General features: G+C 41.7%; 1 protein-coding gene across 2 annotated transcripts in view; it reads left to right on the forward strand.

Annotated features, from left to right (window-relative positions):
- The first annotated feature begins 2,878 nt into the window (after positions 1–2,878).
- The window catches only part of THBS2 (thrombospondin 2), a 35,319-nt gene continuing 14,175 nt past the window's right edge, over positions 2,879–24,022 (forward strand). The window contains exons 1-14 of one of the 2 annotated variants that reach the window (XM_075043345.1): positions 2,879–2,940; positions 4,415–4,489; positions 5,402–5,958; positions 7,505–7,589; positions 12,056–12,249; positions 13,046–13,186; positions 13,438–13,534; positions 14,731–14,901; positions 15,729–15,905; positions 17,237–17,410; positions 17,860–17,987; positions 18,095–18,247; positions 19,287–19,505; positions 23,141–23,248. In XM_075043345.1, the coding sequence (XP_074899446.1) occupies positions 4,420–4,489; positions 5,402–5,958; positions 7,505–7,589; positions 12,056–12,249; positions 13,046–13,186; positions 13,438–13,534; positions 14,731–14,901; positions 15,729–15,905; positions 17,237–17,410; positions 17,860–17,987; positions 18,095–18,247; positions 19,287–19,505; positions 23,141–23,248 (2,274 nt within the window). In that variant the 5' untranslated portion in view covers positions 2,879–2,940; positions 4,415–4,419. Of the gene's footprint in view, positions 2,941–3,130; positions 3,223–4,414; positions 4,490–5,401; positions 5,959–7,504; positions 7,590–12,055; positions 12,250–13,045; positions 13,187–13,437; positions 13,535–14,730; positions 14,902–15,728; positions 15,906–17,236; positions 17,411–17,859; positions 17,988–18,094; positions 18,248–19,286; positions 19,506–23,140; positions 23,249–24,022 lie in introns of those variants that run through there. The other variant, XM_075043344.1, reaches the window with a different exon arrangement.

Genomic DNA, 24,022 nt, shown 5'->3' on the forward strand with positions numbered 1-24,022 from the left:
AGTAATCTGTTTCAGTTTTGGAACCCCGATACAGTGAATTATGAAAATCAAACCTTACCACAGGAAGAAAAAACTGAAAAATTCTTCATGCTTGTGGGACAGCATTTCAGAAAGAATGTTTATCAGCATCAGGTGAACAGCTCGGACTGCAGGATAAGACCTGAAGGACTCCTCATCATATTTGTGCAATTAGATCCATTTCAACTAGCAGGGACGCTTTTGTGGCAAAAGAAAAGAAAGTCGATCAGGATTTCACCCAGCGAAACTCATGGAATTTGTCTTCTGGCATCATGCCACAGTAGCTTCAATTTTATCAGAAAAGCAGTCAAAACAAATTTTCTAGTATGTATAGCGTATTCCACTTCTTTAGTGGGATTTCTTCTAGTGTAGGAGAGTTCAAGTCTTGCCCCAAGCTAAGCTAAGTCAGAATGTCAGTCATAAACTCCTAGGCAAAACCAAGGATTATTTGGTGGAGATCCGTTGAATCACAGTTCTTTCTGAGATAGTGCTGTACCAGAGTCCTGACATTCCCCAGTGGTTTTCACTAGTGCATGTTACCTTGCACGATGCTCGCATGATCCAAAATGGAAGTCCCCTAGGGCTGGTGCAGAAGGGAAGAAAAGCAAAAACCCAAACAGTAGGCTGAAAAAGGCAAAGGGAGGTGCATAAAGAAATGAGAAGTTAAGGACCTGTGCTCATGCCTGGTGTGCCAGTCTGAAGCAAAACGCAATGAAAGGTAAAGCACTACAGAAAACCAGCAGTATGAGAACTACTGTTACTTCACTAGTGTTCCTAAATGTTAGTAAATCTGACTTTATTATCTCTCTAGTTACCATTGCTCACTTTCCTCTTGTACTAAAAAAAACAGGTAGCTTGAGAAACGTGAACAATGTTTGCGTGTGTTCATTGACTAGCTGGGGAAAGCAGAGTGCACATTTGTTCCTGTGAGCCGTTCCATCAGGAATCCTGGAAATAAGAGGATGTTTACCTCTTCCAAGGTGGCCAGAGGAAGGTGAGCAGTGAGCGTTTTCACAGTCGTGGAAAGAACAAAACCAAATCTGTCTTCTGAAAGGTCATCATCCTATATATATACATCACTCAGCTTGAAACAATATGCTATCAACCATTCATTCCTGCAACGCCTACAGAGATGGAAACAAGAGTTTTGTTATGAGGTAGCTGGTTAAAAGCAATCACCATAAAATTTGGCTCTTTTGTTTTTGCACTGTCCTTTTACTGGTGCAAAAATTTCCACTGTAAAAAAATGTTCTTATATGAATGTACAAATAGTAAACTGCACTATCTCAAAGATACCTTCTAGGTCTCTTAAACACTTTGCTGCCCTCTCTTCTCCAACTGTAAACCTAGAGCAGCTTCCTGACGTGAGTTGTGCCAGTGCTGTTCAAAGTCTTGTGGAGAACACACCATACAGCTACATATATAGATATAAAGACTAAGTCTTAATGTAGTGGGGGGAATGAGTAAACTCAGTAGAATTTGAGGTTTTGTGAACTTCATTAGCTATTTTTTTAAATTCTTGAGGTTTTGCAAAACTGAAAACCAAATGTCTTCGGAAGACAAAAAAGCCCTCTCCCTCCTAGCTTGGCTCGGTCCCCTGGACCCTGTGAGAAAGGGGAAGGCTCCTTGGCTCCTGCTAGCCTGCCGGGCCACGGCCAGCCAAGTTGGAAGGAGCTTTCATGGCAAAAGGAAAGGCAGTGATGCTTGCATTGGCGTTTTCTGCTCTAGTGACAGATTAGGCCTTTTGAAGTCTTTCAAGTTCTGAAACATCAACACCTTTTTCTACTGGAATTTCAAATTGTGATGAGCAAAGTTGATGACTTCCTATGCTGTTTCTCCTTTATCTTTCTTTCTTTTTTTTTTTTTTTTGTTAACATTTGGGGTGTTTATCCACCTATGCATTTGACAGGGCCCCGTTTCTTGGGGATTCTGCAGGCAGCTCAGCCAAATCCATGCCTCTTTCGCATCACCTGCAGGATCCTTCCACAGATATTCTGCAACCCCAGTTTGGGCCTCAGCAGTGGGGACTCTGGTCTCCTCGTTTGACTTCTGAAACGTTCCTGTGTGTCAGGGCAGGTTCTGTGGCCCCACCGCAGGCATCCACTCTCCTGCTCCAGCCGAAGCATGGTGCCTGCAGCTGCGCCGGCTGCTCCTCAGCACGGCGACCCGCCAGTCCAAGGGTTGGGACTGGAGTCCTTGCTTGTGGAGGTACTTTCCAGTCCTCCCAACAGCACTGGGAGCAGCCCAAGAGTGAGATTTCTTGTGTGCCGCTTTCATTAGCCGGAGGCAAGGCTCCCTCCGTGAGGAGGAGCAGGCCCAAGCTGCCTTTGGAGAAAAGCGGGACCGGAGCGAGAAGCTGCTGACTGACCTCCCGTAAGTGCTTTAGAAGCGGAGGCGGGGGAGTCACTCTCGCCTTTGGGCTGCCGGCTAGTTTAAAAACACAAAGGATAAAAATGAGAGGATTCAGTCCTCGGGAAGGCTGAGTTCTGCCGCAGTGGCGGCAGGAGCACCGAGCTCTCCTCCGGCCAAGTTTCGCGAAGCCCCTGGCCGGGCCGCAGAGGCCGGGGACGCTCTCCCCTCCGCCGCCGCCCGCGGGGACCGGGCTGGGGAGGCCTCGGCGGCGGGTCCCGGCCGCTCTCCCGTCCCCGCTCCCGGGGCCTGGCGCCGCCTCCCGGGGGCTCTGCCGCACCGGGGAGACCGCGCTCGTCCCCAATGTGTCCCCCCCCCCTCCTCTCCCCACCGCGGAACCCGGGGCACGACGGCTCGCTCGGCCGCCTCTCCCCGCCCCTCCGCTCCGCTCCGCTCCCTGAGGGGAGGCGGCGACCGCCCGACCCGCCTCCCAGCACCGCCCGCCGAGGGGCGGTCGGGCGGTTCGTGGAGGCGGTCGCGGGGGAGGGCCCCGGGCCCGGGATGGCCTCGCAGGTAGGCGAGTGCCGGCCGCCCGGTGGGGAGGGGGCGGCGGGGTGGGTTATGTCACCGCCGCGGAAGGGGGGGGGCGAGCCCGGGGAGAGGGGGGGGGGGCGCGCCCCGGCGCCGCTGATTGACAGCGGGGCCCGGCCCGCAGCCCATAAAGGCGGCGGCGCGGGGCGCGGGGCCGCGGAGGGACTTGCGACGGCGGCAGCAGGGCACCGCGCTCCACTCCCCACCGGCCTCGCCCCGCCAGAGCCTCAGCGCGCCGTCGGCTCCCCCCCCGCCTCATGCCAGGTGAGGCGGGAAGGCGCCGTGTCCCGCCGTGAAGCCCCCCGCTCCGGGGCGCGGGGTGTCTGTGTGTGTTTGGGGGGGTGCTGCTTCTCTCGCCGCCCGGCCGGAGCTCGCCGTGGAGGCGCCCCGCGCTGCCGTCCCCCGCTGGTGGGGACTCGGGGTGGTGAGGGGAAGAAGAGGAAGGGCCCTGCCCCGGGGAAGGCTCGGTGTGCGGCACCTGCCCGCTGCGCAGCCGCGCTCGGCGGGGGCAGCGCCGGAGCCGTCCGGGCAAGAGGGTCCCGCGGGGTTTGTGAGGTAAAAGTCGGCTTGCAGGCGTTCGCCGGGAACTGGCTGTAGCGGTGGTACCTCGGGGTGACAGATGCGAAGGGTTCCCCGGAGGAAAAAAAAAGGAGAGGCGGGCAGGAGAAGGTGGCATCCCTGAGCCCTCACAGAGATGTGCGGCGTGCTGAAGGGGTAGGGCTGTAGCCGGGGCGATGGCCGGCTGCGCGTTCCGGGGAATGCCGGCTGCTCCATTCATTGGGAGGGCAGACACACAGGGAGATGCAGTTACGTGGCTCACGGCTGCTGAGTGCTTCGGGGAAGAAGTGGGATCACGTTAAAAGTCGCTTTGTCCAGCTGTGGTTGCGTACGGAGGGTTGGAAGAATGGGTCAGTGAGATGAGGTTATATGTATATATACACGAGAGAGAGAGAGGAGTTTGTGTGATGGCAATGAAAAAGGTACTGAAAAGTACCCCAGGTACTTAGAACCAGCACCTAGTGAGATCCCATTATCCTACAAGGAATTTCAGCTGAACGTTGTGCTCCAAAGTAAAGATGCAGCTACTGGTGTGCTGTATGTCGTGTAACGTGGTGCAGTCCCTATGCCAGCTACTGAAATATCGTGGAGAAAATAATAGAATGTATAGTCTGTATGTCTTTCGGGTTTTATTATTAAGGACATTTATTTACATAAAAAGGAGCTTTGTTGTCCAGAATTCCTCTTCCCTTCACTTGATGTCATGTTTTACTTCTGGCATCAAGAATAACCCCTGAATAAGCATTACAAGAATTAGATGAGACAGAGATTCTGGTTTTATATATATAGTTGCTTATAATGAGAGTTCTCTTTATGGCATTTCATGAAGTAAATGAAAATATTTGTAGTTGATAAATATTATTTCCCCAATACTTACTAATTCTTGGTTTATTCGTAGGAGTTATGCTGCAGAGGAGGGGGCTGTTGTGGCTTGCTGTCTTGATAACCCTGTGGGTTTCCTCAAATGCTCAGGGTAAGTTCTGACACTTCTTAACTAGATACAGAGTAAAGCTAAAAGTTGGTGTAGAACATTGGCTTACCTGAACTACAGTGGGAAAAGTCATCAGATATGGTTTTTGTAGAAGTGCCTGGAATAGTAGTTGCTGAGGGTATTTTTGGCAGATACGTCTTACCACTGCTAAATGAAGATTCCCCAATAAATATCCAAAACCTGCTTTCTTTAGAAATTATTGGTCAAAATGTACAGAGTCTCAGAAATAATTGCTATTATACTTTCCTCTGCAGTGGAAATGTATGGTGAATTTTACATAAGCAGACTCACTGAATGGGGTGAACATTTTAAAAAGATAGAGAAATAGACATCTACAGACTAAATATAAGTAAACTGGCACAGTGCCAGACCCTCATTTACATTTGACTTCTTGGCCTGAATCTTTAAAAAGCAAATCTCTTGCTTCCTGTTGTCATGTGGCCACGTCGCTTCTCATAATTTGATTTTTATTAGCTGATAGTCAAAATATAGATGTTGGCTCAACTTTCTTATCCCTTCATATATATTAAAAATATTTAATGAATACATTGTTACATGCATCCATGTGTAGGCAGATATATGACATACAGCATGTATGTATATATATACAAGTGTGTATTATATAGTGCTATAAAATATATAGCCATATGTTTAGTTATATAATCAACCTACACACATAGAAGGAGAGAGTTGTCATGTAAATGAAAATGGCAGGTGGAAAATATGATTCACTTGCATGCTAGTAGGAACAGTTCTGTTTGTGGAAGTAGGAGAGTACTGGGTTTACTCTGCTGATCACCTGTCATACAATTGAAGTTATGAAGTATAGCGTGCAGAGTTGTTTCTTGTAAGACTTTTTGTAGACACATTGTCACACACTGTTAACTTTTTCAGATGGTGACAAGGAAGAGGAGATTACCTTTGATTTACTTCAAATCAGTAACATAAACCGAAAGACAGTTGGAGCAAAATTGTTTCGGGGTCCAGACCCCACTATCCCAGCGTATCGTTTCATTCGGTTTGACCACATACCGCCATGTAAACCAGAGAAATTAAAAAAGATTGTCAAACTCATACGGCAGAATGAGGGCTTTATCCTTTCAGCCACCCTGAGACAGGACAGGCAATCTAGAGGCACTATCCTTGCTTTAGAGGGTCCTGGCATCAGTGAGAGGCAGTTTGAGATCATTTCCAATGGCCGGGCCAACACCCTGGACCTTATCTATTGGGTGGATGGCTTCCAGAACGTGATTTCCCTGGAAGACGTGGACCTCGCTGACTCACAGTGGAAGAACCTCACCGTGCAAATAACAGGCGAGAACTACAACCTCTATGTTGGCTGTGACCTTATTGACAGCTTCATCCTGGAGGAGCCTTTCTATGAGCAGCTGAAAGCAGAGAACAGCAGAATGTATGTGGCGAAAGGGTCCATTCGGGAGAATCATTTCAGGGTAGGTAAGCTGGAGAAACTCGGGTCTCTGGTGAGGTAAGAAAGAAACTGCAGGTAGTTGGAGAAGATGTAATAGGTGCAGTTTTGTTCTCCCAATGCCTCTTGGATTTGACGAGGTCACAGGTGTTCCCAACCAGAATTTCTCCAGAGTGTGTTTTTATTCATTACTGGTTTTGTGTTGTGTGAATTTGGGGTTCCTGGAAGCAAAGGACTGGTAAAGCAAGGTCTAGATCCAGGAAAAGTGCACAAACCCAGTCTATGGGCTTTCCTATGCAACCATCCACTTTCTTTTCCAGATGTAAGACTTCTAAACATGTTGCATTTTTGTGGTGATTTGTGGAATTTTTTTGAGATTTCTTGAAGAGCTACTTTTCCATTGAAATCTATCTATTCAAGTCATAAGAGCCTGTCAATATTCTTAAATTTTATTTGAAAGAGGAAGGAAAAAAAAGAATTTTTAATGGAGCTGAAGCATGTGGTGTTGGTCCATCCCCTAACAGAATATCTTGGTTTGCCATTCTGAATAACCTTTTGTTTCAATTTAAAAAAAAAAAAAAAGAAAGAAAAAATTTAAAAAAAATTAGAACAAAATGTTTTGATCAGTCCTGTAAATGAGATTTTTTTTTTCTTTTTGTGGAAACCATTTATTGTTTCCCTTTTGTTTTAAAATGAAGCAATCACAAACTTTCTGGTTTTCCTATAAAATGAAAATTATGTCCTGCCTTATATAGTGATGTGATCTAGCCCAAGTGCTTTGAGAATGGCTTCTTTTCACTCAGAGCTGAAATCAGACTTGAACTCATGGCTTCAAAAATTTCAAAAAGCCCTTTCTTTCTCATCCTGTTGTGCCATCTAGTTGTCAGCCAGAGCGTGACATGCTGAAGTGTGGTTCCATGGGGTGACCAGTTTTGGCAGGGAAGCTAGAAGTTCTTGCCCATGGTCTCTCCTTTCTTGCCTCCATGGCTAAGTTTCTCCATCAGTTGTGCTCACAGAACTGGTTCTGGAGCTGTACTGTTAAGTGGGTCACTGAAATAATCTGTTTTTAAAGTAATTTTTTTCTTCTTTGAGTTTTTTTCTAAGTGAAACAGATACTAGTCTGTTTTTATAGCGTTGTCTCAGGGTAGTGTCAGCGCAATTGAGGAGGCAGTGAAGTATGGTGCATGGGAATGGCTGGGTAAGGATGGAAGTGCGATGGGGCAGGAACTTCAAAAGTTGGCTTTGACCTCATGACGAATGTCTCGTAGAACTAGTCTAAAAAGCGCGCTATGAAAATGGAGATTTGAGCTCATAGCTGATTAATAACTTTTATTATGACTTATTTCAGAACATAACTGATTTTGTTGCTTATTGAAATTGTATAAAACAAAACTATAAACACATATTTTTTTTCAGTGTGTGTCAGTTTTAATGCCTTATAGATTGCTTTTTGCATATTAACTTATGGCTGAATCCAGTCAGTAGCGTGGGATTGAGACAGATCAGTTATTAGTTACTCCCAAATTGATCTAAATGTTTTTTAATTATTTTTTTTATTATTATTATTACAGGGTCTTTTGCAAAATATTCAGTTAATCTTTGATACTTCAATAGAGGATGTTCTGCGTAAAAAAGGATGCCAGAGAAGCCAGTCAAGTAAGGCTTTTTTACCTCATTAATACCATTCAGTTGACTCTGAAAATGAGAAATGTCAATGGTGACATATTATCCTGAAACCATGCAACAGATCCCTTTGAAATGCAAAAGAAAATGAGTTGCTTTTTGGTGGTAAAAAGAACATACTTTTTACCTATGTTGAGGTACCATTTCTACTCTCTAGCCTACTATTTTAGTTCTTATTGCTTAGGTTTAGAACTCTGGGCCTCTGTTTATAAGTTGGGAGGAAAGCTGTCAAGCAAGAAGTTAATAGAAATAGAAGGAAAAATGCATATGTTTGAAAATGTCTACATTCTTTCCATGAGATGTCCATGATTCTTTGAGCACAAGACTGGTAATGTTGCTTATGAATTCTGCTCCTGACTCTCAATGGGCCCATGAACAAGTCTGCAAGTCTTAAAAGACACTGAATTCCTCGGCAGTAGGAAGTTTGTTGACTGAAAGAGGCTTTGGGTTTGAGTCCCAGAGCATTGTTAATCAAAACAACCTAAGGCAAATAAAAAAATAAAAAGAGGCATGGAAGGCATGTATGTGACAGGCTGACATGTGTTCTTGTTAGTCCAGTTCATGCTGACCTCACCAGGAGGGGAGCCCTCTGTGCGTGGGAGTATATTGGATTCATCATGAAAGAGTTATGAAAATTTGTCAAGTATGCACTAAGGTTTTGTACTTGAGCTCACGAGAGGTGCTGGCTATTTTACTTTCCAGTGTTTGTAACTGGCAAGAGCTCAGTCAAGAAGCAGAGACAACTGAGTCCATCCGAGGAATGTGGTGGGTGCACAAGGCAGTCAGGACTTCAGGGTTTTATTTGAAACTCCTGCCATCTGAAATGCCATTATTTCTATCACTTCGCTAAAACATATGTCGTAGAGCAAATCAGTTAAGCAGACTGTATTCAACCTTTTTCCTTGTTCATGCAAAACCCAGAAATTAAGCAGTAGCAGGTCTTGACTTCTTCAAAGGGGGCCAGAGTACTGAGACTTTGTCATAAAAAGTCTCTGAGATACATAAATGTGTGTATATATATGTATGTATGTATCTATTAGGGGTGTGTATATATGTATATGCACAAAAAATTTAACTGAGCTTGCTAGTCTGTTTTTAAATCTTCCTAAAGGATATTGGTTGGTTATTTCATATGTTCCAGAGCTGTGCCTGGGTGCAGGACCTCAGACACAAGTGTGACAATGTGTTAGAAATGATTCATGTGGTCTGGAATAGAAGTGGCCTTAGATGGCACAGGCAAGAAGGCGTGCCCTCATTTTTTGATTGTCTTCTCTCCCAGCCAAGCTGTTTTCTGTACTCAGAAACTACTCAGAACTATTGATCACTAGTTTTCAGCTTCGTTAGTGGGATAAAATGTTTGAGGAGCAGAACAGCTGTGGGAAAATAGAACATATATTTAGGTCTATTTATAGTCTGAATAAAAGAGAAGGATGATTTCAGGAAGGATGCAGTTCTGCTATCCTGCTTCATTTACTGGTGGAAAGAAAATTCCCAGAAGTAGAGGTAGAACCTTGAGGGCACATTCAGCAGTCAGATGCAGAACAGTCTCAGTCAGGAGGATGGGATCCCTAGGTGTAGACAGATTGAACCAGCAAAACCAATGAAAGACAGTGTCTACAAATCTTTTATATTATTATTGGTTGATTACCACAAAGGGAAACAATGTGACCAAGTGTTTTGAAATATCACCAAGTAGAAATGGGAAGTTATTGTACTTCTACTGTGAAGAGGAAGCCAATGGAAGCCTAAAGGGATAATTGAGTTCTGCATGCTGAGACATACCTTAGGAGGAATTTTTACACCCTTCAGCTGTTGCAGCTGTAACCAACAGATAATATTTGCTTAATGTATTTTTATCACATCTGTCAACTACCAAATTTTCAGGTCCAATACATTATACAGATTTGGGGTTTTTGTTTTATCCTTACTGGGAAGTATTTAGCAAATAGTTCAATTCACACTATCTTTACTTCTACTTTGCAACACCAAGAGAAATCTACAATATGGAAATTACTTGTGCAACAACAGAATAGGGCTAATAGCACACTGTGGCTTGAGGCCATCAAAATTACTTGAGAGGCTTGTTACATGCATGGCTGATTTTCTGGCATTGCCTATTCAGCTTAATTACCACAGCTGAAAAGCCATGGGCGATATGTTACTGACCACAAGGTACATATTTTCCCATTTTGATGGCCCACTCGTTGAGCTGAGGCACAGGCACTGTGGTGCCATGTTTATGTGTGAGTGTCCCATAACAACATGGCAGATGTTACCAGTGAAGTGCCCTCAGCTCTGAGGACACAAAAAGCCTGCTGCTTTTTCAGACACAGGACTGTGTTTTCCTTCTGTATCTTTAATCCTAGTATGAGAGTGTGAGGTATGGTGAAATGGTAGCTTGGGAATTGCTGTTGGGTTGAGAGTGGGAAAGGATCTCTGTAGTGTGGTGGCTGCAAATACTTTAGGCAGATATTACACACAGCACTGGATAGGAGAGATGGCAAAAACATGCCTAAATAGGCACATCAATAAAATCCCTTCTTCAGCTAGATCAACAGAATGACATTTGCATATGTGAAAGGATACACATTCTGCTCTTCTGGTTTCTCATTTTAAAGATAATCATGTGGTCCTTAGGAAATTAGCAGGAAGCCAGCAGCAGAGGACTGATTTCCCAGTGATCCCCAGGCATCTTCTTTCAGTCACTGCCAAGTACCAGTAGGAAGTGTGGATTTAGTTCTTCTAACATAGTTTTGGTTTATGTTTCCTGCTGAGATTGCAGCTTTATTAATGTCCTCAGAATGTTCCGGTCAAGGCACACTCCGTGTTGGCTTGAAAAATATGAAATTAATGACCTGAGAAGTGCTATGGGGGAATCTGAGAAACCTAGTGTTTCAATGTGGTAGGAAAATTGCATTCTTTCCAAGGAATCAAAAAGCAGCTGAAGTAAACAGTTATGACACAGAGAGTTCTGATCTGCTATGTGGTATATTGGTTTTCTCCCGTCCTGTAAGTGAAGCTGGACAATTACTTCAACTCTGGAATACTGCGAACAATTTTTTTGTAGACCTTGGCTAGCAGCAGATACTTCATAGCTAATTTAAAAGCACATCAAGCCAATGATTTTAAGTATGGTTGAGAAGTAATTATTTAATGTCATCTTATGGGTTGGTTCTTTGTTCTTTTATTTTCAGCCTTCTAAATGAATGAAGAATACTTTGCTCCCATTTTCATTGCTTGTATGTTTAAATATAACACTTTACATTGTATAGTCAAGCATCAAATCAAGCCCTCAATTTTTAAAGTGTTGCCACCTTCTGTGACTTGTCAACACTGAATGGTATTGGTGTGTTTTGAAACATATGTTTTATGGCACACGTTCCTGTGCTGATTTCTTCTTTTTAAATTGCTGTATCCTTTGCTTCTCCTTTCTGTTTGGTAACCTTGAGTTATTACAACATTACTAAATCTGGTAAACAAATCTTTATTGAGAGGCAGGGCAGTATGGATTTCTGTATAGCTGATACCAAGTTTGAGTGTACGATGGAGTCCTTAGAGGAAGCTTCCATGGAATCCATAAGATATTTACCTGGTGGAGATTTAAATGCTTAACAGACCACAGACTGTTTTATTTAGTTATCTATGTTCTTTTTTTATTAATTACTGCTGATGGTCTTTGTCGTATTCTTTTTCAAGAATTTGCTATATGGACAGGGGCGTCTTTTAAACTGATGATAGAACATGTCCAGTTCTCCCTGTATAATGCACACAAAGTTCTGTTTTAATTATGATCTGCCTGATGGAGGACTGTTTGAAGTGACAAATCAAATATTCAGCTCAATCTTAGCTTGACCTCCATTTCACTTCAGAATTAAACTATTATTATAACAGCTCCTCTGAGTTTTGACACCAGGCAGTGCAACGTAGAGCAACCCAGAGTCTGGTATAAATTGCATAATGGTCAGAATTTGATGCAAGTAGCCATGGAATTTATGGGCAGAACACAGACAATGACTTTCTGCAAGGAAACTCTTTCCCCTGCCTTTTTCTCTGCATCGAGCAGATGTGATAGGTCATGAAAAAATCTGAAACCTTTCATGGCTCTGAATGGATAAAATGGGTTTGCTTTTTTGATACTGTGTCCTTTTGTTATGCCTTCTTCATAAATTAATGTGTTGCAGTGCCAGCAATGTTTTAAAGTGAGGGCCGTGTGAGACACAGCTTGGCTCTTAATTTTGAAAAGGGAAAGCCTATAATTGGAACCAGCTGACATCTAACCCCTCTCTTTTATTCATGGGTATAATCTAGCATGAAGCCATGCCAAAATAGATGTGTTTAAACCCTACCCATGGGTGCCAATCTGTGATTTCAGCAGGAATCTGTAATCTGTGGAAGAACTTTGTATATGCCGCTCTTCTCTTTCCCTCTCGTGCTGCCAGCTGAAGTGAACACCATCAATGAGAGCACTGAAATCCTTCACTTGAGCCCTGCTGTCACAACCGAGTACGTGGGTGAGAAATCAGAGAAGGCTGAGTTCTGCGATCGCTCCTGTGAAGAGCTGGGAACGATGTTCACGGAGCTCACTGGCTTGCGCATCGTGGTGAACAACTTAGCTGATAACCTCCAAAAAGTGGTAGGTACCTGTAAGTCTGAAGAACTGAAAGAGGTCTCCTGTACAGTGCTCTTTCTTTCTTTGTTTTATACCAGAGGCAGTTAATAGATATTTCTGTATTGCATGTGTATACCTGTTGGTATATCTACATAATGTAGAGATGACCTACATTTTCAAAGTGACGTTAGGTAGTTCTTGAGTATAACACCTTAATGAAGGCTTGGTTTTCACAGGCTGGGTTCAAAAGAGCACACACACATGCACTCATACACAGGGGAGATCAATCCTCTTAAAGGTTACTGCAAGTTTGGGAATCGAAAGCTGGCAAACCCAACCTTGGCTGTGTAGTGTTAAAGCGTTATTGCCATGCTTATACCATTTACAAATACATCAGGGTACCTAAACTGTAAGTAAATGTATGGGCTTTTCATCATAGAAGTATGATGGTGACATTTTAGGGAACTCTGCCCCTCTTCTTGTTGTGAATCAGTTAATTCTTTCTGAAGGTAGTTTATTACTATGCCATATGTCTCAGGACTAAAATCTTCCCATCTAAAGATGAGCTGTACTAGCAGAAAGCAAAACTGCTAAGAACATATTTCCCTTAGTATTATGTGACTGTGTTTGTAATAGTATCTGAAGAATTGCTGTGCAGCATTGTGGTACCTGGTGTCATCTTCTTTATGTACATAAATATGTAAAAATACACTTTTTTTTAAATGGAAGAATTAAATCCAGTAGTGTCTCATTTAAGTGTTTATTTAAAACTGTTTGCTTACAAAGTACACAATTTGTTTTCATTTACTTCATCTTCTAGTCTGAAGAGAACCAAATTATGTGGGAATTGATTGGGCCTAACAAAACACTGAAGAACCAGTCAGTTTGCTGGCAGGATGGCCGTGTCTTTGCAGATAATGAAAGCTGGATTGTAGATAGCTGTACCAAGTGCACCTGCCAGGTAAGGTTTTGGAAACATCCTCCTTCTCTGCAGAAATGGGTAGTGAGTTTAATCCAGCCCAGCTGTCCGGGTCAGGTCACATTTACTCAGACCTTCGCCCAGTCTTACTGATATTTATAAAAAGTAGTGTCCATGTCCATAACAGTTAGAACAAATGAAAGAGTTTCCACACATGAAACTTCCCCAGATTCCCACCTTTATTTGCCTCGGTATGTGAGCCTAAGTCAGTAAGTCGATTTCTCTGCCTGTAGGATTCTAAAATTGTGTGCCATCAAATCACCTGCCCAGCAGTCTCCTGTGCCGATCCATCTTTTGTTGAAGGCGAATGCTGTCCAGTCTGCTCTCACTGTGAGTATTTAGCCAAAGAGAAAGATACTCTTTGGCAATATTTAAAATCACTACTAGTGTGTTGGAAATGTCAAAATGAGTAAGAGGTCAATGCAGGTAAGATCAAATATAAAACTTACAGGTATACGAAGATCATATGAAGTAACTTCGCTGCTTGAAGTTACCTTCTGGAAGAGTTGGTGTCTCTTCAGTGATTATATTGGTTGCTTAGAAGTAAGCTGATAATTTGCCTAGCTAAGTGGGACACTAAAGGTTAGATGCATGCACCTCCCCAGTCATGTATTCCAAGGCTGGACATTCTGATTTTTGTTGGTTTGCGATAGCACTGTGCACTATTTTTTCTTTTCCATACTGCCTGGTTAAAGCAGATGAACATAGGTTAGGATGTTTCCTTGTGAAGGACATTTAAGTTCCAGATGAAAAGTTTCATGCATTTTGATGCAATATTTATTACGAGTGCAAGGTTTTTTTCCCCTCTCTGTTATTGTCATTCTGTTTCTCTGTTTTATTTCTTCTCCTTCATATATCCTCTTTTGGTGTAAGGCTTTACTTACGAACCTTGACAATCCCTTTCACATTTAAGACAGCATTGCAGTCTGTGAACTAGACTTTGGACTGATGATAAGTTTAATGATTTCATTGATTAAGTCACTTCAGTGTGGGTTCAGTACATTTCACTCTGTAGTAGAAAGGTCTGTTAAAGAAGAAAATGGTTGCTTAGATGTTCTGAATAAAAATGCATTGGAATATACTCAGAGGTTTTTTGCCTATTCAAAGCATAGGGCATATTCTTTTACAGTGTGCTTGTGATCATGTTCAGCATTATGTTGTGTTTAGAGGTGGGGCCACATCTCATCATATTGACCTATATTCTGAATTCAAAGGCAGTTGGGACTTGAGTTTTTGGCTCAGTCCATTCTTCAGATAAGGTGTTCTTCTTCCTCCAAAGGTCAGTGCCTCGTGCAAACACACTGCGCACAAGTTCATGAAGATCCAGGACTCTTATCTGGGCTAAACTCTCATTACATTAAACCATAATTCCCTAACTGCAGTGGCAGCTTGGGGAAGGAAAATTAGAAAAAGAGAGATCTAAAGGACAAAGTACATGTTCTACAGAAAAAGAGAAGTGAAAATCTGAATAGGATAATAGAGTGACTTTCAATGCTAAGCACTTTTTCTTACCTTTTGCTCTGCAGCTGATGACAGTGAGGAAGGCTGGTCACCATGGTCAGACTGGACAAAGTGCTCAGTTACCTGTGGCTCTGGGACTCAGATGCGAGGAAGGTCATGTGATGTCACCAGGAGTGCTTGTACAGGCCCGCACATCCAGACAAGGATGTGCAGCTTTAAGAAATGTGACCATCGCAGTAAGTAGTAAAATTTGTCCCTTTTTTAAAGCTTCTTTGGACATCTCTAAGCAAAACCAAGCTTAGTCTGGATTTCCTGTGAATGGTCACTGGTCAGGACAGTATGTATTTGAACACTCATATGTGCATAATTAAAGTAGCTATCATTAGATTCTTTGTCATCACCCCCCTTTCAAATAGTTCTCCTTTTCCTGACCATTTAATAGGTATGTGCGTTCTGGGCTCAGCTCTGTTAAACAAAAAGATAGTGGGTGATCTTTAACATTATGAGCTGGAGTCTCTTGTTTGAAGCCACTTTGGAGACAACACTCATAATCATGATACATAGGGCCATGTTTTCATCTGCCATTCATTCATGATTGGCCCATTCCATTAGCTTAGTAGTGTTTAGGAATACAGTATCAAACTGCTTTTATATTTAAGGCATTCAGAAGGGTCATACTCTGTCTCCAGAACTGTAGTTAATACTATTGCAGGTAGCTGCTATATCCAGGCTACTTTAGTACCTAAGGCTATTGCTGAAGCTGCTAGATGTCCAAATGTGCATTTTAAACAAGCGTTTGTTTCGTTGGAACAAGTTTAGTTTTAAGTAGAATATCTAACATCCATGTTAGTCATATGTTAGTCACTGAGGTTCTTAAGCAAGCTGTACTTGAATGCCTGAGCTGACATGCTGGGCTTTGTAAATGACAGTGGTAGAAAAGAGATGGGACAGGGACATGCATCAGATGTAGTGAGAGACTTATTAGAAAGTTAACTTCACAAGTGAGTTTGTACTACTGCTGCAGGTGGGCTATTTCCTTGAGTTTTGCTCTTTTCTCTGACAGTACGTCAAGATGGTGGCTGGAGTCACTGGTCTCCCTGGTCTTCCTGTTCAGTTACCTGCGGAGTCGGAAATATCACCCGCATCCGCCTCTGCAATTCCCCTATCCCCCAGATGGGTGGGAAAAACTGTGTGGGAAGTGGGCGTGAAACAGAGAAGTGTGAGAAGGTTCCATGTCCAGGTACGTCTGTGATCCAAGGTGATGCAATAATATTCCAGCTGAATTTCTTCTCTTTATTCATATCTAAATTACAGTGAATTTCTATGACAGAAGATATAATTTGTAGCTTAGGGGTGAAATAATACACAAGGGTGCTTTTAAAATGAAGATAACGAGGCAGTTGGAGGTTTCGTAAACCTCCCAAGTTATGATTTGGCTTTAAACATTCAGAGTTTGAGAAATTTTCATTTTATAACTTAGTGATTTATCTCTGCATATCAAAAATATAAACACTTTCTATCTAAAAGGAAGCTGATGCTGTACATGTTAGGAATAGACATATAGTCCCCCAATAGCCAGGTTTCTTTGAAAGCATGCATACATATTTTATACATACTCAACACATGTAATTGTTATAATTCTTTCTTCCTCATCTACACTTTTCAACCTTTTTAGAGACCATTCATTCCACTCCCTTTTACTTTCCTTTCATATAACTTTTCCTCACTTTTTTCCCTTTGTATATTTTTCTTCATTCCCTCCTCTGTTTAGCCTTCCCTTTCTACTTACAGGCTATGAGCTTGAAACTGTTGTCAAGCTTCTAACCCAATAGTACTTAAATAGCTATACACAATTCATCTATTTTTTGATATACTTGTGCATGCTGAGTTAGTGAAAAGGTTATTTATTTAAGGACACACACCATTGCCCTTACATTTTTTTTGCAGTAGCAAGAACAAAACACAGAGTTTGGTTCAAAGATGTTTGTATTTCAAGAAAATTCAGGTTTGATGACAACAGGATCAGTAGAGTTGTACCACAATAAAACGTGCAGAAGAATCATTGAAATAAGTTATTTATACTGAGTCAAGCAACACTATTGAAGATACACTGATGAGTGGATTACAAAACAAGAATAATAGCTGCAACCTTACTGAGCATACGGTTGCCATAAAAAAAGCCACAGAGCTCAGGTTTGGCTCAGCACAAGTTTGTATCCTGTGGTCACACCCTGCTTTGTGTACAAAATGAAAGCTTAGTAGGGAGCTTTGAAGGCACTGTATTTGTTCTGATCAACTTAAATGGAAATATACCATGCCAGTGGGCATGGCATGTTGTTTTGAATTATTGGCCAAAAAATGCCTATAAAGCAGTTGGGTATTTTTTATTTGCTTGTTTGTTTCTGAAATATTGCTATCTCAGTGTAAGGCTTTGCCAGCATCTTTCTTCCTATGTGCATAGTGAGAAACTGTCTCCAGTCAGGGATCTGAAGAAAGGGTTGTTGTCATTGGCACCAAATGTTGTCGCCAGTATATTGCCTGTGATACTCTTCTCTCTTCTGCATATCCTAGTGAATGGCCAGTGGGGTCCTTGGTCTCCGTGGTCTGCCTGCACCGTTACCTGTGGAGGAGGAATTCGTGAGCGGTCTCGCCTCTGTAACAGTCCAGAGCCACAGTATGGAGGAAAGCCCTGTGTGGGAGATACCAAGCAACATGATATGTGCAACAAGAAGGATTGCCCAATTGGTTGGTATTTAGTCATTCTTTATTCAGTCTGAGTAATTATTATTGCTGTTATTTCTTTAATGGATAATTATGAATTGACACTACAGAAATCTACTAATTATACCTTTGTTTCAGGAAAGCACTTTTAACTATTTTGGGTGCTGTTTAGATCAGTGGGATTTTATATATATTCTTAATACTGACTTCCCCTGAACAAGGATGTGTTTCTTAAACAAGGCTTCAATGTGCTGCAATGTATTCAGCTGGATGTAGCAATCTGTAATATTTTCATATTAAATCAATAGTATATTAAATGCATTTAATAACCCTAATTGTAGCAGGTTTTTATAAGAGTCTGTTGCATCACATATGATTTAAGCTGATGAACAGAGAATATCTGTTTCTTAAATGAAGTTTTATATGCCTTTTATGCTCCTAACTTAATTTACACTTTTATGTGTCTTTGCCAGATGGGTGTTTGTCAAATCCTTGCTTTCCTGGAGCAGAATGCAACAGTTACCCAGATGGGTCTTGGTCATGTGGGCCATGCCCAGCAGGTTACCTTGGCAATGGTACCGTCTGTGAGGATCTTGATGAGGTATTGACTTTTGATTCCATTAACCTCAGGAAATCACTGTGAAATTTTCATTATTTGGGAATTACACAGCCATCTAATTGGTGTCTTCTTTCTTTCTCTTCCGGCAGTGTATAGCTGTGTCAGATGTGTGCTTTAAGGTGAATCAGGTCCATCGCTGCGTGAACACAAATCCAGGTTTCCACTGCTTGCCATGTCCTCCACGCTATAAAGGAAGTCAGCCCTATGGGGTAGGGCTGGAAGTTGCCAAGACAGAGAAGCAAGTAAGTGATGTTGAAGAGAATTTGATGGCTTTGAAACTGAGTAATTCTCACCTGAAAATACCTGTGAATGAAAGCATGACAAAGATACCCTCCAACAGCAGTTATCTATTTCAGGTTATTTTTGGTTCGAGTAACAAAACACTGAATTTGGGGTTGGGTTTTTTTTTGAGGGTTTTATTTAGTCTAGGCATCTGTGCAGTTGCACCAAATGAGTGTAAAATGCCAGGAGCAAGCATTCCCTTGCTTTGCACTCCTTTCAGGTGTATATGCCTACTCTGGGCATTGGAAACTGAAGAATGAGGATCATTCTCTCCACAAATACAATGCTGTTAATGTGGGTGTCATCAGACATATGTCTGAAGTTCTCAGTCCCTAAATTCTATTGGGCCAACACCCATCAGTGGTGAAGGACAGAAGGAAGTGGAAGTGATACTGAAGACTATGGTCTGATAGATAAAAACGTTAAAACAGATGTCATGGGATGCCTTCTCTTTGCGGCTATTGAATCAATCTGTGGTTAGTTCAACATGTGAAGTCCAAATGCAAAACATCTGTGTACGATTCTTGGATATTGTCAATGCAAATAAGCAAAGTGATAAGAAAGAGGTAAAAAAAAACTTACTTGAGGGGAATGTGAGAATTCATTATGGTCTCTGATTTAAGAAAATAAGGTAGTCCTTGCATACTGACAGGCAGAACACTAAAGGAAAGAGGTGAGTACAGTCTACTTTCTGTTGCAGTTAATTTCTGGGGATTAATGACATCTGGAAGAAAGCAGATAGAGTTCTGAAAATGTTAATCACTTTAATTTCTTTTTGAATAATGTCCAATTTTTCCTGTGGTTTGTTTTAATTATTTTCATTGTACACATCGTCTGGAGTTGTGAACTGACAGAGCAGTATGACTTACTAACAACAATTAAAACAAAGTTCCTGTCTTTAGGCATCTAAATAACTGGCCTGATTTTGACAAAGTTGAGATACACACAGCTAGCTGCAAATATCATCAGGTTTCAGTGAATATGCTCTATCTGTTACAGGTCTGTGAACCTGAGAACCCATGCAAGGACAAGACACACAGCTGCCATAAGTCTGCAGAGTGCATCTATCTCGGCCATTTCAGTGATCCTATGTACAAATGTGAATGTAGGACAGGTTATGCTGGCGATGGACGCATCTGTGGTGAGGATTCGGATTTGGATGGCTGGCCTAATAATAACTTGGTCTGTGCTGCTAATGCAACATACCATTGCGTGAAGGTAAGTAAAGAAGGTTGATAAAAATACCATGCCATAACCAAATTTTCTCTCTTTTTTCCTAAATAGTTGTGAATACCACTTTTCAGCATCAAGCTGGTCATCGCTTTCATTAAGCTTTGACTGTTACACCATGCTCATTTTCTAGGAGATGCTGTGAAATGTGTGTTCACTTAACACTAGATCCAGTAAGAGATTCTCAAAATGAAATCCAGAGTCCTCTGCTTTGGATTTCTTCCTGCTCAGAATACACAGAAGGTTGGGATGCTTCTGAATAGTGTTAGTACACTGAGCAGGAGCTGCCTAAAGCGCAGGTGTGGAACACACAGCTAGTGAGAACTAAACAGGAGTCTCTGGACACAGGTGAGTATGAAATCCTACCTGCAAGGCTTGTAACAAGACAGCCAGCCACGTAAGGTCTACAGTTCTAAATCCTTTCTTGAACGACCCCTTCCTTTTAAAGAGTTAAGCAGGTCACACTCTGTGAAAACTGGATTCAGAGCCTGAGATAATTTCTGGTGATAGGAACCTAAGAGAGGAGTGAATATGAGTAATTAGATAGAGGAGTTCTCCTTATTGCATAGGCTCAGCGGGAGAGGATGGGAGATTGAGCTTCTCTTACCCTTCAGAGATGTGGAGTCCCAGGTCTCACCCATCCAAGGGGAATGACCTGCCTGCCATCATTGGCTCTGGACCTGGCAGGGGACTGTTCACTCTTGCTGCTACAGCTGTGCCATTGTAGTAAACAATGAAACATTACTACACCACGGAGGAAATAAGCATCAGGGAGCCTGAAAATGGTGGTATGTAGGTTTAGCCCATCGTGGTATGTTCCCTGGAACCTGGTTCTGTGCTCATCTGAAGCACACTGTAAGTCCTCCTTGGCTCCATGGCCTGAGGCTCCTTCCAGTGGAAATTGCTCAAAAATGGTGAGCCTGCTTTGATGTCTCAACCTGATGCAGTTACACTGCTGTGCAAGAGCAGGCTGGAAGTTGTTCCAGGTCCACCAGTTTAACAATGGCCCAAATAGCTGAGGAGTGAAGGCATCCCCGACAGGTAGTTCCCTGGATCCCAGTTCGGAGTGGTGGCCTCACTGATGGTTGAATGACAGGCACAGTACAGAGCACAGTACAGGCATGTGCTGTTTGCAGCAGCAAAGTAAGCAACTGGGATGAAGTGAGCTTTATCTGAGCAGAAGGCATAATCAAGTGCTCAGTTTTAAACACTTGCCCATAGGACCACTGACAACACTGGATTACCTACATGCTTTCACTAGGGTAGATGCTCTAGTATTTTGCTGAATCAGTTGTGGCTCCAAGGGCAATGCTTTCTTTCCTGAGGTTTTTAGATACTTTTTTTTCCCTACTGCCCTGAAACATTTTGGTTTCTCCTTCTCCATGTTAAAGTGATCTACCTCTAAACTCTCATGAAGTTCTAGCATGATAACTTCAGCTTAAAAAAATGAGGAAAGAAATGCAAAAATGACAGAGTTCTAGACCACTACAGTGGTTAAAAAAACCAAACACAGATCAAGAGACTAGGAAAGTTTGAAATCAGGCTGTTTGAGAGAGTCAGAAGTCACTCGAGTGTAATCCACTTGAAGTTGTGAATCTGGGCTCTCTCAGCAGAAGAGTTTCAGACATTGATGTAAATTTGAGCCTCAGATGTTGATCTTCCTCACTGTCGCTGATGTCTGTTCATGGTGGATCCAGGCAATTCAGCTATTGCATTTCATATATTCTTTTTTGGTTCCTGTCGTCGGAATCTGCAACATGTTGACTTAAGGTGTAAGGCCAATGATTAGTTTTCATTAAAAACCCAACATGCTGAACCCATTCAGAAAAAATTGTTTCCAAAGGTTTATTCATGGTTTCTGTAATATATGTGTTGATCTAATAGACACAAGTACATCACTGAAGGGGACCCCCGCACCCCCACCCACCCAAAAACCCCTTAAAAATACCAGGTATTTTCAGGTCTTTATACTCATTACAAAATATTCTAGTTGAGTAATTCTATTTTAAAAAAACAAACTAAAGATTCTTTCCTTGAGCTGATAATGGTTGAAAATTAGCTCACTGTCTAAGCAAAGCTGTATGAATAAAACAAGTAGTTGTAAATAATAATGAAAGTAAAATCTTAGCACTGTTTTTTAGTATAAATTTCTTTCATTCACATGAAAGTAGCATTTTTTTTCCATAAGAATTATCATACCAAAACACAGCTTTGTCAATAGGTGAACCAAAGAAGCCTAGTTTCCAGTGCATTTGTGCCTCAAGGTTGAGTTCCCAGGTGGAAGGTGCGATGTCTAATAAGTCCTCTTTCTAATATCTAATAAGAAACTTCTAGGGTGCACTGTTAGGATCTCTCCCCTGTACCCTATTACCTCTTTTTGCAAAGTTTATAGGAAATTGCTATCTCTGCCTTACTACTTGATTTGTATGAAACCGGACTCGAATCTGTAGAGAATACAGAGAGACAGAAGAACATATAGACAGAAACATACAAAGTGATTGAACAAGCATCAACTAATTTCTTCCATTGTTTCAAAAAATTTTTTTTGTATCACTGCTAACCAGTGTTGAGTTGCACAGTCAAGGCTATTCACAGGTATTTGGTAAAAAAGTGCCATAAAAAATTTGGAGTTGCATTAGGGTTTTGATATTTATCACAAATTTTCCACTTCTCATTTTCTTAAATTATCTATAGTATTAGAACCACTAAGATTGAAAACCGGGCCAGGAATCTTACTATAATATTCATTTTCTTAGGGCATGTGTTACAGAAAAAGATATTTCTGCGCACTATTGGCAGATTCAGTTTTGGTCTGAGGTAGATACAGAATTTGAGAAAAAGTGAGAATAACAGAGTGGGTTTTTATAGATGTGTGTATTCTTAAGCTGTGGTAGAATTGCAATCCATTTTTAGCTGATTTTGGTATTTTAAAAAGAAATACATGTTAAAAGTTTGCCAAACTATTTCACTTCTTGCTTTTTCAGTGTAACCTAAGACTTCCTCATTTAAAATAATCATTCTTTACAAAGCTGTGATACAAAATAAAGGGATACATTTACCTTTTATTTTCAAAGCCATAGGAGTGCAAAGGTACTGTTCTGCAGAACAGTATAAAGGCACTTTTTTTCAAAACCCTTTCTTACTGTGTTCCCCTTCATTGCTGTGTACTACTTCAGTCCAGTAACTTTCCATATGAACAACTATTTCTGAAGACCATCTCCTGGCTTGTGTCTATTTTTCTGGCAACCAAACCTGATCATTTTATATGTAATCTTTAAACAAACTTCATGAGTTGTCTATAAAAAGTTGATGTAAGAGTGCATGTGTGTGCATGTGGTGTGTTTGTTCTCTGCTAGATAGTTTCATCTAAAATTTACTGGAAACATCCCTTTAACAGAAGGAGAGCCGGGAAATAGAATGCTTTGCAGATGCATTTCACTTTACAATATGAAAGCAGCAAATGAACTACTATCTTTGGCAGCAAACAAACAGGCACTTTAAAAAGTATCTGTGATTGATTGTTCTTGTTTTATAGTCTCTGGTGTACCGTATCTACTCTTCTCCCCAGGCAAGTCATTCTGACATAATGTAAACATAATGTATTGATTATTTCTTTTGGCCAGGATAACTGCCCCCTTCTGCCTAACTCTGGCCAAGAAGACTTTGATAAAGATGGCAAAGGAGATGCCTGTGATGAGGATGATGACAATGATGGTGTTGAAGATGACAAAGTAAGATGCATTTCTGTGTATTCAGTACATTTGACCTAAACATCTGGTTTTAAGGAAAACCATTGCAATAGATGAGAGCGTTATTGTTCAGAGCTTCAGCTGAGTTGTTCTGCACTGCCTTCCCTCAATGATATCTGATGCAGAATAAAGCTGTGTTGGGTCAAAGAAGAGTAGCACTGTGGAGAGCAAAGCAGCCTGGGGAACCTGGGGCTGAATTACATTCTCCGTATCAGTTCTGGGTTCAGTCATGTGCATGAAAAGAGTTTAATGGAAAGTGGGATTGGATTTCGTATTTTGCAATGGGAGAATGATAGGTCCATTGTATTTGAAAAGCTGGTAAATATTACATCTGGGGTATGTTGGAAACAAGTTATGATGAATAATAATAACTATAAACACAGCCAGTATCAAGGGGAAATGACAGGAGGAAGATACCTAGCCTGGTTCATACTTTCCTCCTTTAGATCTGCCCACAAGACTGAAATTCATTTACCTGTAGAGCCTAAAAGATAGGCAGTCTAAACCTGTTCTCCCTGGACATTCAGAAAAAAGACAGAGGCACCTCCAGAGTGGGCTTCACCCTGCCCTTTCCAAACACGTTTAGGATGAGTGAATTTGTTTTAGGAATTTACTGTTCCAGTTTGTTCCCTTCAGAGGGAGCCTAGATGCTCTAGAGCTTCAGATGGTTAACATTGGGTTAGGACTGTGTTGATAGAGCCTCTATTTGGAATATTTAAAAAACCAAAGAATCATTTGATAAAATAATATGATGTA

The sequence above is a fragment of the Buteo buteo genome, chromosome 12 (genome assembly GCF_964188355.1).
Source record: "Buteo buteo chromosome 12, bButBut1.hap1.1, whole genome shotgun sequence".
NCBI classification, from domain to species: domain Eukaryota; kingdom Metazoa; phylum Chordata; class Aves; order Accipitriformes; family Accipitridae; genus Buteo; species Buteo buteo.